This window comes from Danio rerio, chromosome 24 (genome assembly GCF_049306965.1).
Source record: "Danio rerio strain Tuebingen ecotype United States chromosome 24, GRCz12tu, whole genome shotgun sequence".
In the NCBI taxonomy this organism is placed as follows: domain Eukaryota; kingdom Metazoa; phylum Chordata; class Actinopteri; order Cypriniformes; family Danionidae; genus Danio; species Danio rerio.
The window spans coordinates 7,745,278-7,758,349 of NC_133199.1; the positions used below are offsets into that span (position 1 = coordinate 7,745,278).

Sequence of the window (13,072 nt, forward strand, 5' to 3'; positions counted from 1 at the left end):
ATAAATACCCAGAAATCGTGGCAACGAGAGCGAATGAGCAAGAGAACAGATCGTGAGAGGCACAGTGATGTTCTAAGCATCACATTTGTTAGGTTAAATGAATAGAGCAGTAAAGATATCGCAAGTGCAAATCCCTTCCCCTCTCTCATTGAGAGATCTGCTGTCAGTTGGAGACAAGCAAATGCATGTCTTGCATGTATTTAGGTCTTTTTACATTATAACTGAAGGTTCTGTTTTTTTTAAAATATTGAGTTCACTAAAAGCTGGCTGGAATTATTAGATAAATAAAACCTATGAAGGTAAATTAAATGGAAAAAATAACATTTTACCTGAATATTTAATAATATAACTTCTTGTAATATACTGTATTATTTATAGACCGATTTAATTTTAGGAAAGACGTATTAGGGTGTTTTCACACCTACCATATTTACTGTAGTTTGTTTGAATCCCACTTTTCCCTCTTGGTGCGGTTCGTTTGGGCAGGTGAATGTAGCAATCGCACTCAAGTGCTCACCAAAAGCGGACCAAGAAAAGTGTACCGATACCTCCTTGAAAAGGTGGTCTAGGTACACTTTTAGATAAACTCTGGTGCGGTTCGTTTGTGGTGGGAACATGATCCGAAATAAAACAGACCCAACCTCAAAAAATTCTGTGCCTTTTTAGACTAACCCATCTGCCGTAGGACAATGTGCTGCCCCATCTTATGGGGTGTGGAGGAAAAATATTTGTTGACATCGCTTTACCAGCAATTTTAAACAGATAGAGAGAGAGAAAAAAACTTTACCTGATGGATTGTTGGTAATATTTCCAGAAGAGGATCATTTCGCAGTTTAGCTATATTAATTCACGCCTCCTCCTGAAGTGACTTGCGATGCGGCTTCGCCGTTTGTAATGCCGTTTGTTCAGCCGCAGCCGCGTTTCATTCTTGAAATGTATAGGTTGTCTAAAGTGATGTATACTAACTATAGTATACTATGACCAGGGATACAATCAGCCAGCGCAGTCATCCCTCCATAGTAAAAAGCGACATTTTGTGTCTGCCAGTTTGTTTACTTACGGGAGTTCCATTGGCATTTTCCAGCATATTAATTCTGACCAATGGAAAAGCAGTTGAGGAAAAACGTTCAAAAACATCTGGCCAATGAGTGATGTGGATTTTGTCACATGACTGCATTTTCATTTTTTTCAACTGGTTCGGAACAAAGCAATCAGTGTGGTGTGAAAAGGAACCAAAAATAGCCGGAAATTGCTACAATGTATCATTTGTTGTTCTTGGTCCGGACCAAATAAACCGGACCACAGATGTGAAAGCACCTATTATATGTGTGCATTTTAACTTCTTATTCATCAAATATATGCTCCAAACTTTTTCCTAATGGGTACTCAGTATCAGCCTATCACCATGATTAGGAATTGGTAGTCGGTAATCCTGATCGGAGTATCCCTATTTGTTTCTTGTAGTGATGACCATCTGTAAAATACAATAAATGGTGTCGTCAGTATGTTTAACATATGTAACTGAAGTGCTGCTGGTGGATTAATCAGGCAGTTACATCACTGCCTAATGCAAAGTTCCAGAGTTCAGAGGTAAAGTGTGTTCTTCTTCTGCCCTCACAGCCAAACTTTCCGCCTCCATCTGAGTCTGGAGACAAGCAGAATCCCACAAAGGTGCTTCATCAATACAATAACAATATATCTGATCTTGACGTCCACTGTCTGGCCCAGCTACAGCCTAAGCAGTCTCCACCCCCAACACCGATAATATCCTTTCCCTCGATCACTTCCGAGATGCTGAGAGGAGATTGTAAGCCTGATACTCTAAAGGTCACAGTCAAGCTCAAGCCTAGGCCACGAGCGGTACACAATGGTGGGGATGAACCTCGGTATTTATCAGGGAAGCGTTGGAAGGCTCTACGTTGGAGAAGGTGGAGTGTTCAAATCATCGTACCCAAGGGTAACTATCACCTGCCGGTGGAGGAAGAAATTGATGCACTTCTAAAAAAGCTGGGGACCTCTCTTAGACCTGAACCCATGCCCAAAGACATGCGCCGCTGCTGCTTCTGTCATGAAGAAGGAGACGGGCTCACCGATGGGCCTGCTCGATTGCTAAATCTTGATCTGGACTTGTGGGTGCACCTCAACTGTGCCCTTTGGTCTACTGAAGTATACGAAACCCAGGCTGGAGCTCTCATTAATGTAGAGCTGGCCCTGAGAAGAGGCTTATCAGTGCGCTGTGCATACTGTCAGCAAACTGGCGCAACAAGTGGATGCCACCGCTTGCGTTGCACTAACGCATACCATTTCACTTGTGCCCTAAAAGCGCAGTGCACATTCTTCAAAGACAAGACCATGTTGTGCCATCTGCACAGACCCAGAGGAACCAGCTTGATAGGAGGTGGGCTGCTAGGGACTGAACACGAACTCCGCTGTTTTGCTGTGTTTCGAAGGGTTTACGTGCAAAGAGACGAGTCTCGGCAGATTGCCAGCATCATCCAGAGGGGGGAGCGAGAACACACCTTCCGCGTAGGCAGCTTGGTGTTACATGCAGTCGGTCAGCTGCTACCTCAGCAGATGCTAGCTTTCCACTCAATGACTGCCATCTTTCCTGTGGGCTATGAGGCTAGTCGGATCTACTGGAGCATGCGTCATGGCAACCGTCGCTGCCATTACGTGTGTTCCATCAATGAGAACGATGGGAGCCCCGAGTTTGTCATCCGTGTGGTGGAGCAGGGATACGATGACTTGATTCTGACTGGATCCTCACCGAAAGGTAAGCAATAGCATGATGAAAAGTAGTCACCAATACAGTCACATGTAATAAAGAGCCCCTATTATGCAGTATTTAATTATGCAGTATATTTTGATTTTGGGGTCTTCAACAACAGGCTGATATTCATCCAAGGTCGTAAAACACTTTCATTGTCTTATAATGTGCATTTATTTTACCTGATTATCCCAAATGATTCGTTTAGCGAATAATTTGTTTCCAAACCCCTTCTTAGCAAGATGCTAATCTGCGCTGATTGGTTTGATGACCCAATCTGTTGCGATTGGTCGACTGTGTTCAGCGTAAGACAGAGAAACTGTTATGAACAGGGCTTGACATTAACACTGGCCAAATGCAGTTAGATTTCAGCTGTTAGACAGACTCTCCCACTAGCCACTTTGGCTGGTTGGAAATCATTTGTAAGTTGTAGTTTTCTTAAAAGCAGAGTTTGACAATAAGGATGACCCAGTATTTGTGCAAATGTGATCTTGTAGCATGACTTAAAAAATGAATTGTGTTTGCACAAGCAAAAGAAGGCAGGTGAATACTGAATGAGAGGATGATCACTCACACGCACAGCTGATGTGATGCATTCGACTGTTAAAAAGCGTTCGCGCTCCCGTTTACTTGCGTGAAGCAACTGTGCCTAGAGGCAACGCAACTGCTGCGATCGGTTCTGTTTGAAATAGACTGGACAAAGAGCGATGATCGTGCACCCACGGTCCTGCTGTTTTCTGCAAACAGTATTTAGCCGTTCATGAAGGGTCGTAACGTTATGTATTTGTTTCCATGATTCATTGAGTTTGTGTGTATGTGTTTCCCTGCGATGCTGTCAGAGCCTATACAGCAAAGATGTTGGTTTGCAGCAAGCATTTTTGTCGAGAGAGCTGTACGAGAATTGGAGAATGGTGGACTTTGTCTTTTATCGGTTGAGTTTGTTACCATTCAGACACATCGCCTATATTTGTGCTGCTGTGTTTGCCAATTTTTTAAATCCTCCAGATTACTGGCAGGGTTAATGGTTGGAATAGACAGGGCAAGAGACCTGCTGCACTGCTATACACTGTGTCTGCATTCAGACCCGGGGATTTAGGAGTAGAGAAGTCACCCTCATTTATAGTGTTTATATAAACACAATTATTTTAATAATGATATATATATATAACAAATTGTGGTTTTGTTTATATAAAATTACAAATAGCTTATGTAGCAGGACATTAAGCTACTGTTTATTTCTTTGCATTTTAACGTTGTAAACTATAAAATCATGCGTCTCCTCATGGTTTGTGTCTCATTTTGTGAGCCAGCTGACGACAGTTGTTCGCTCCCCTTTTTTCCACCTGCTTTGCCAGCCACGCCCACTGCTTCCTCTTGCTCACCTCTATTCTGAAAGAGAGGGGGTTTCATGGCCCTTTAATAATAAATGGCCAGCAAATTCTGCATTGCAGCATGGGTTATTGTATCAATCATCAGAAAAATGACAGAAAAGACCCAGCACACGGTTGGCTATACTGTGGTGTTGTTGTGAAAATGAACTTTAATCCTTTATTCCCCACAGCTGCATGTCTGGCCAACTCTATAGTATAGATATTAATTCTATGATCCCTCACACTCTGCTAGTGCCTGAAGGGAAAGGCGCGTTCACGTTTTACCGGATCCGGCAGTTCATATTTGATATTGTTTCGTGTCGACCTCAGTTCGAACGGAATGATCCGGACGAACGAAAAATCATTTAAACAAGTCAAATCTTTTACTACAAAATCTTTATTTTTAACAAGCATTTTCAGGTTTAACTCACAGCTGGATGTTTTCATTCACTTAGTGCTGTGTCAAACACTGCATGAAAGGTAATATTCAAAAATCCATAATAGGGGCTCTTTAAACAGGAATCTAACCACTAAAAAGTTAGCTCACCCAAAAATTTAACTTCGGTTGTTAATTACTTACCTTCATGTTGTTCTTTCAATTTCATTAGACCTTTGTCCATCTTTTGAACACAAGATATTTGACATGAAATCCAAGAGCTTTCTCATCTTTTATAGACAACAGTTGTCCTGTGATGTTCACAGTCTAGAAAAGAAACCACAATCTGTGAATACCATGAGGCTTCGTTGGTTAAAATGTAATTTTAAGAGCTCTAAGAAAGCTTTTGTTCACCGAAAAAAACTAAAAAACTTTTGTTCACTAACATCTTCTCCATGCATCAGGTTTACTACATGTGTTTGGCGTTAGACTCGGCTGTCTACATTGTAACTTTGTATTGGCAATGTTATATTGTCCATCATAAACGCACAGCTTGACCTGAGGTGGAAGACATCTGCAAACAAAGTCCTTCCGTTTCTGGACTTTTAATGTCTCTGGAACATTTCTGTATATGGAGGGTCAGAATTGTATTTTTTTCAATTGTGTTAAAAAGATGAACTAAGACATGATTTGAAAAACATGAGAGTGAGTAACTATTTACAGAAAACATTCATTCATTATAAAAAACAGCCTTCAATTTAGTAAAAAGAGCTCTTCAGAAAATGGTAGTGTTGTTATAATACAGCTTGAGTCTGTTCAGTGATGTTGCAGAATTCATTCATTATGAACAATCATTTCATAGATCAGGTTGATATTACAGAAGTTTAAGTGTAATTTAGATCTTAATCAAGCCAAAGGGAAAGTGGCAGGGAATTTAAACTTCACCAGAAGTAACTATGAGACTTTGCTCATGTTGTGGTGCAGGTGTGTGGGATAAAGTTCTGGAGCCTGTGGCGGAGAGAAGGAATGAGACCGGATTTCTGAGGCTCTTCCCTGTTTACCTAAAGGGAGAGGACCTATTTGGCCTGACTGTATCTGCAGTTACAAGGATTGTGGAATCTGTAAGTGAAACGTCAAATATTTGTTTTATCCACTTATTAAGTTGAAACATTCTCTCTGTGTTGTTTTCGATAGATGGTTTCAGATGTGTGTTGTGTGGAAAATCAAGCAGAAACACGGCAAATTAGATTTCTGAAATGTTTGTTTGCATTTCTCATCTCATCTTTTGTTGGCATGACAAGAATTTTTATATTGGCAAATTCAATCATTTTCAGTATGGCCTCCTCTTGTTTATAAACAAGTATGTTGTAATTAAAAGGCTTAAAATTCCATGGGCTGATCAAACAAATGAATAAATAAAATTCAGTTGCCTGTGACATTTCAGATCTGTGTTTTTTCGCACACATTCCTGTTGTAGTAACAATACTCTTTGCCTTCAGCTTCCTGGAGTGGAGGCATGCGAGCGGTACACGTTTCGTTATGGACGAAACCCGCTGATGCAGCTCCCTTTGGCCATCAACCCCTCTGGATGTGCCCGCTCTGAACCTAAAGCTTGCACACACATCAAGAGGTTTGTGTTAAGGTATTCTGTATAACTTAAACCTTTTTTTTCGTCCGTGTTTGTACTGGATTTCCAGCTTTCCCTGTGGTCTGTGAGTCTACATCAATTCATGTCCCGGTTTACATTGTGAGTTACCATTACACACAAGCAATCATTGAGCATCCGAATGATGGAAATTGGTTTATTTTACGTTTGTCATTGACAGAAAATTAAATGTAGTCAAGAAGTAATAAGTCATTTAAGGGATTGACTATGATTTATTTAAAAAAAAGCCTTCTTGTAAACCAGACTCATCTGTTTGTGGATCAATCTACATGTTCATGTTGTATGTTTGCTTGTTGTTTCTATTATCACATTACTGCTCAGATAAATATTCAGTTGTTTTGCTGTAGCATTGTAGGACAGAAATTGTTATTTGAATGCATTAATGGACCTGGACACTTTAACAATTTGCCTTCTCTGATCTGAAGAATTTAGGAGGTTTTTTTCTCCTCATAATGAGGCATGTTTGTTTGTGTTTCTCATGTAGACCTCATACCCTGACTAGCACGTCGAAGGCCCTGCAGTCCCCTGGGAACCCAGCTGAGATCGGTGTCCCTCCATACAGCAAGCATTTTGTCCATTCCAAGTCGGCTCAGTATCGCCGCATGAATGCCGAGTGGAAGTCCAACGTCTACCTGGCTCGTTCACGCATACAGGTAGAGAGATCATGCTTAAATTTCAAGTAATTAGTGAAAATTATAGTTGCGTAGCTAAGAAGTGACTTTGTTTATAGTAGCATGTTGCTGTTCTTACTATTTTAGCAGTGTAAAGTGTATAACTCTGGAAGCATAAACTACTGTGCATTACTTACTGACTATATTCACATGAACTCCTTTCAATCAGTCCAATCATTCTTGCATTTCCCAAAAAACAACATTCGGTTTTGTCATCAGCAACATTGATAGAGATTCTATATACAGTTGACGTCAGAATTATTAGCTCCTCCTGTGAATTCTTTTTCAGATATTTCCTAAATGATGTTTAACAGAGCAAGGACATTTTCACTGTATTTGCTGGCTTTTTTTTTCTTCTGGAGAAAATCTTATTTGTTTTGTTTTGGCTAGAATAAAAGCCATTTTTAAATGAAACAAAGTAATAATTTTAAAGTCAAAAGCCCAGATAGAACAAACCTTCAATATACAGACCCCCTATTTTTGGCTATTTTATGATCGCTAAATTCAACGCAAACCTTAGAAAAAGTGTCTTTTTTTTGTGATCCTGCAAAATTCTTAATTTAGAAGCAAAATAATTGCAAAAAAAAAAATGTAAATAATCTCATAAAACATCCAGTTCCAAACCATATAATCAATTTATATTTGTTTCAGTTTGCAATAAATTGCTTTACTTATAGACGTTGCATACGGAGTAAATGAAATATATTTGAGTGTCTCGAAAAAGTGATGTCTCATCTAATCTTAACAGTACATGTAAAATTGTTTGGCCGTTTTGTGACTGCAAAAGAAAATGGGAGCAAACATCTAACAAACGGAGCGATGGAACAGTCTGAAAAGCAAGCAGCTTTAGCCTATTGTGATATGCTTCAAATCAATAAAGGATTTCCCTTAACACTTTATCTGCCGTTGACGAGAGAAAATGCATCCCTGCCATTGTCGAGTGTTAAGGCAATCTGTGTTTTTTTTTGTGCATTACAGTAGGGAAATCACTAGCACAAGTCTTGAGTGAGGTACATGATGTCAGATGCTTCTGTAAGTGAAATTAGAGAAAGAGAAAGTAAGATAAAAAGTAGAGTTAAACACCTTCCTTTGGCTTAATCTTTACCGTTTAGATCTCGTCTTGACAAGACCAAAATAAAGAAGCTTTTTCTTTATAATAATTTGTGTCATTGTTTCAGATTGCACATCTAAAATACTAGGCTACTTAATATTGTAAATAATATATCATTTACAATTTTTTAGATATATGTATATTTTTTAATCACAAAATTGTCCTCAAATTTCTGGAAATTATCACCACAAAATCAATAATCTTTATCACAAAAGAAATCGTAAAAACCTAGGGGGTCTGGATGAATCATTTGCCTAATTACCCTAATTAACCTAGTTAAGCCTTTAAATCTAACTTTAAGCTGAATATTAGTATCTTAAACAATATTTAGTCAAATATTTTGCATTGTCATCATGGCAAAGATAAAACACATCAATTATTAGAAATCAGTTATTAAAACTATTATTTTTAGAAAAGAATCTACCTTTTGTTATGCAAAGATTGGGGAAAAATATACAGGGGGGGGGGGCTAAAAACTTAGAAGAGCTAATAATTCTGCCTTTGATGGTATTATATGGTTTTTAGCACAACCTTATAATTTAATATGAATTGTTTGGGTTCTTTTGCATAGTTCAGAAGTGAAATCCATAATTTAAAACACAGTAATCATGTGTGTGGGGAAAAAGTTGGATATTTAGTAAGCAGTACAATGATTCTGTCCTGTGGCCAAATCAAGCTCTCTTTGTATAAGAGTATGAAAGTCAGGACTGATTAGACGTTGTTCCTAGACTACTGGAGAAAGGAGAATTTGAGAAAAATGTGATCGCATGTGTCATATGTCATCTCGCTATTTCTGCATCATTGCATATGGATAGTTCTTTCTAGTTTCTTTTATTTTTAATTCCTCGCTCCATTTACATGTCCTCTCACTTGGACTAGAAAGCTCAGATGAATTGATTAAGGGTTCTGCATGAAGGCTTTTCAACTCAGTTATGCCATTAATCCAATTGCTAACATAGTATTTGGTTTCATGTACAACGCACTTTGACCTACTTTGAGTGCAATATTTTTAACCTTATTAATTCCCTTATTTTTGTTTTCTTATTGAGCTGTTAGCAGTTGCCATTTTGACACTTAAGTTGATAACGTAAAACTTTCTTGTTATTATATTTTGATGTTATTAGACATTATTGTTTTAAATGCAGTATGCAGAATAATCTAGTTTTCTGTTACGGAGACAACCTGTATCATAATCATTTACAATTCACTGTCGTAATTGTTATGGATATCTCAAGCATGTAATAATTCGAGTTTCTGCATTATTTTACTTTAGGGTTTAGGGTTGTATGCTGCGAGAGACATTGAAAAATACACTATGGTTATTGAATACATTGGTACCATCATTCGCAGTGAGGTGGCAAACAGGAAAGAGAAGATGTACGAGGCACAGGTATGCATTAGAATCAAATGTAAATCTAAAAGTCTTTCTGAACAGGTTTTGTCCAAAAGCAAACTGATGTTATTGTTTTTTTTATTTTTTGCAGAATCGTGGAGTTTACATGTTTCGCATCGATAGTGAGCATGTGATTGATGCGACTATTACAGGGGGACCTGCAAGGTGGAAAATTTACTTGAATTTCTTGTCATGATATAACTGTTTGCTCCATATACTATACTATATACTATATACCAGGGTTTCTATATAACTATTCAGGCTAAGACTCTCTAAAATATTAATGACGGTGACTCGTGATCCCCACTATCCTCTAAGAAGGATGTAAATATACAAATCTTGCATGTTGCTCCATTCTTGGTGTAATTTTGGAGACCACTTGGAGCTCATCCACCATGTTAAGTCATAACCTGTATTTATTTTTACGGCACTCAAGTAGAGTGCCGTAAAGGTGTCAAAAAGTTCAACGTGTTGCCATAAAATCAATCTGCTGCATCTGACGCTATTGCTGTGTCTTTAACATAACGTAATCATGGTTGCAATCCAATAGGAACAAAAAACTAAACAATAAATCAAAAGGTTGAAGAAGTTTTAAGTATAACCATTAACTACTATGTTTATCGTTTGTAGGTTATGGATAAAATATGGTAATTTGAATAGTTTAATCAAATGAATTTGACTCATTTTTGGACGACCTCCACAGGGCATCTTAACTCCCACTTTGGGGAGACACTGCTATGTACAAATACATACATGCTTGTACAAAACATCACACATAATCAATCTTGTATAGCTAATAAGGATGTCACTCTTCACTATAGTGATCTCACAACAATTTGTTTAACAAAAAGAGTTAATTAGTTTAGTTAGAAAAACTAATAATTTTTTACTTGGCAATTTTATTAGCAATTAACATATAAATCTTTCATCAACATATCCACGTTTTCTGGCAAGCTGAGATATCCGACATTTACAGTGTTCCCTGCTGATTAAAAAAAAGTTTTACCATGAAAGGCCACAAACATATATACACTGCCTGACAAAAGTCTTGTCGGCGATCCCAGGTTTAAAAGCAACAAATAATAACTTGACTTCTAGTTGATCAGTTGAAAAAAGTGGCAGAAGTTTTTTTTTTGATGAATCATCTGTTGAACTGCATTCCAATCATCACAAATACTGCAGAAGACCTATTGGATCCTGCATGGACCCAAGATTCTTATAGAAATCAGTCAAGTTTGGTAAAGGAAAAATCATGGTTTGGGGTTACAGTCAGTATGGGGGTGTGCGAGAGAGCTTCAGAGTGGATGGCAACAGCCTGAGGTATTAAGACATTTGTGCTGCCCATTGCATTACAAACCACAGGATACTTCAGCCTCCACATCAAAGTTCCTAAAAACAAAGAAGTTCAAGGTGCTGCAGGATTGGCCAGCCCTGTCACCCGAAATGAACATTATTGAGCATGTCTGGGGTAAGATGGAGGAGGAGGCATTGAAGATGAATCCAAAGAGTCTTGATGAACTCTGGGAGTCCCGCAGGAACGCTTTTTTTGCCATTCCAGATGACTGTATAATAATAAGTTATTTGAGTCCACTGCACCATGACTTTATATTCTATACTATACTTTATTTCTGTTAAGAGACAAGACTTTTGTTTAAGCAAAGTCAGACCTTACTGTCCTAATTAAATAATTAAGACTCAAGCCATGATCATGTTTTATTTTGGTAAAATAATTGTAATCTAGAGGCCTTTGCCTTTCATATAAGCCACTTCTGATAGCAAATGATCAACTAAAAGTCAAGTTATTATTTACACATTAGTTATTATTATTAGTTACTATGTTGTTCCTAAAACGTGGATAGGTGACAAGACTTTTTGTCAGGTAGTATAAGTCTTATAAGATGCAAATTTGCATCAGAAAGAAGAATATTCCATATTTAATATAGTTCATTTAGTCCTAACCAAACTTGAGTGAGAGAGGGGAGAGAAAGAGCACAAAAAAAATGAGAAATATTGAGAAGTAAATGTTCAGATTGCTTTACATTGTTGTCAACTTGGTGCTTTTTAGTACTTCTCATTGTTAATCTATTTAATTGTACCCTTGAACTGAAAAATGTGTTTTGAAATGTGTTTGAAAAGTTTATGTACACTTAAGTGGAGATTAACCAGTAGACATAGATAGAGAGTGATCATCTCCGACTGTTTTTACAATAGAGTTAAATTGTATTATATTAATGACATTAAACAAAGAATGTGCCTTTGTGACGAAATGGCCAAGATGTTTGCCTTGCACTGGCCGGGATTCATCTAGTTTGAATGAGGATGGAGCTTCCTCAATATGAAATTTCACACTCATTGTCACTTTTAAACTGCTCAACTTGTAGCGGGATTCATTAAACCTCCCAACCGATTTGAGTTGCATCACATTTTACACAGTTTTCACGTGAATCTCACTTGTGTAGCATATATAACTTGATCAGTTTTAAATTTCTGACTTGCCTTCTATCCATCAGGTATATCAACCACTCCTGCGCACCCAACTGCATTACTGAGGTTGTGGCTTTGGAGAGGGGTCACAAAATCATTATCAGTTCCAACCGCAGAATCCAAAGAGGCGAAGAGGTATGTGTTGTATAAAGAGCTCTTCAATACATCGGTCTTTGACATTAGCTTAGTGTCCATAACCCTTTGACATTAGCTCCATAACCCTGCGTTAATGGAAATTTTTAATGATCACATTAGAAACGAGTGATGGAAATGCCACATTTCTTAAAAAGAAATTCACAAAATAAAAAAAAAAACATATACTTGCTTAAGGTGGTATTGGCGAAAAAGGGTATATTAAATTGTATGTGTACCGATAAGCCAGTGCTACAGTTTGATTTGGTTCACTGTATTTGGCCCAATGTATGATTCATTTGGTTTAGTTTGCTAGGGGCAGAGCTTGTGGAACACTGTTAGAACACTTGATTCACTTTGGACTTAACAATAGAAATAATTAAACTTTATTCACTACATGCTGGCTTCACATGTTTCTGTTTATTGCTGTCAGCTTATCTGTGTAAACTAAAATGAAATCTCCACAGCAGTGTGGTCAGACATAAACACTTTTGCCTCCATACAGTGCATTTTGAATGTTTCAAAACACCTTGTATCACTATGGATGGCTGTCGCAAAACTGACGTGTCGACACAGTGTCAAGATCCCAAAGCGCAAGTGTTTCAAAACACTGCACCGAAGCATGATCCGAAACACCCAGGTCTCATGTAGCCTAGTAGACCATGCGTGTGCCTGTGCTGCAATTGTCCCAAGTGGTAATCAAGACACAGAAGTTGTGACGATGTATTTCAATAATGTTACTTTTTTATGACTAAAACACAACATTTTTATTCACAAAGTGTTCATTCGGATGTCACACTAATGTTAAAACACAACACATTACAAGAACAGAGCATTTAAAGACTAATATCCATAACTGCATCACCCTGGGTTCAAACCTATTATCTCTGCATGCTACTCAGGAACTCTCATCTCTCTAACAAATCACTTGAATCCTCAACTCTACAATGTTGGGTTTAATACCTCAGTTTGCTTAACTGTTTCTTTGCTGAAGCTGTTCCAGAGCAATACAGGAAAAATGACCACTAGGTGTCACTGAGATGGGTTTTGAAACATTTTGAAGCTTCGACATTACACACATGTGACTCCATTAAACTTGCCT

At 37.9% G+C, this 13,072-nt stretch overlaps 1 protein-coding gene across 19 annotated transcripts in view; it reads left to right on the forward strand.

The window, feature by feature from the left end:
- kmt2ca (lysine (K)-specific methyltransferase 2Ca) overlaps nt 1-13,072 on the forward strand; it is a 213,316-nt gene that overhangs the window by 197,426 nt on the left and 2,818 nt on the right. For 10 of the 19 annotated variants that reach the window (XM_005162545.6, XM_017353925.4, XM_017353924.4 and 7 more), the window contains 7 exons: nt 1,621-2,773; nt 5,498-5,634; nt 6,013-6,155; nt 6,664-6,832; nt 9,235-9,351; nt 9,446-9,519; nt 11,865-11,973. In XM_005162545.6, coding sequence (XP_005162602.2) covers nt 1,621-2,773; nt 5,498-5,634; nt 6,013-6,155; nt 6,664-6,832; nt 9,235-9,351; nt 9,446-9,519; nt 11,865-11,973 — 1,902 coding nt within the window. The remainder of the gene's footprint in view (nt 1-1,620; nt 2,774-5,497; nt 5,635-6,012; nt 6,156-6,663; nt 6,833-9,234; nt 9,352-9,445; nt 9,520-11,864; nt 11,974-13,072) is intronic. The other 9 variants (XM_005162546.6, XM_073941412.1, XM_073941411.1 and 6 more) reach the window with 3 other exon arrangements.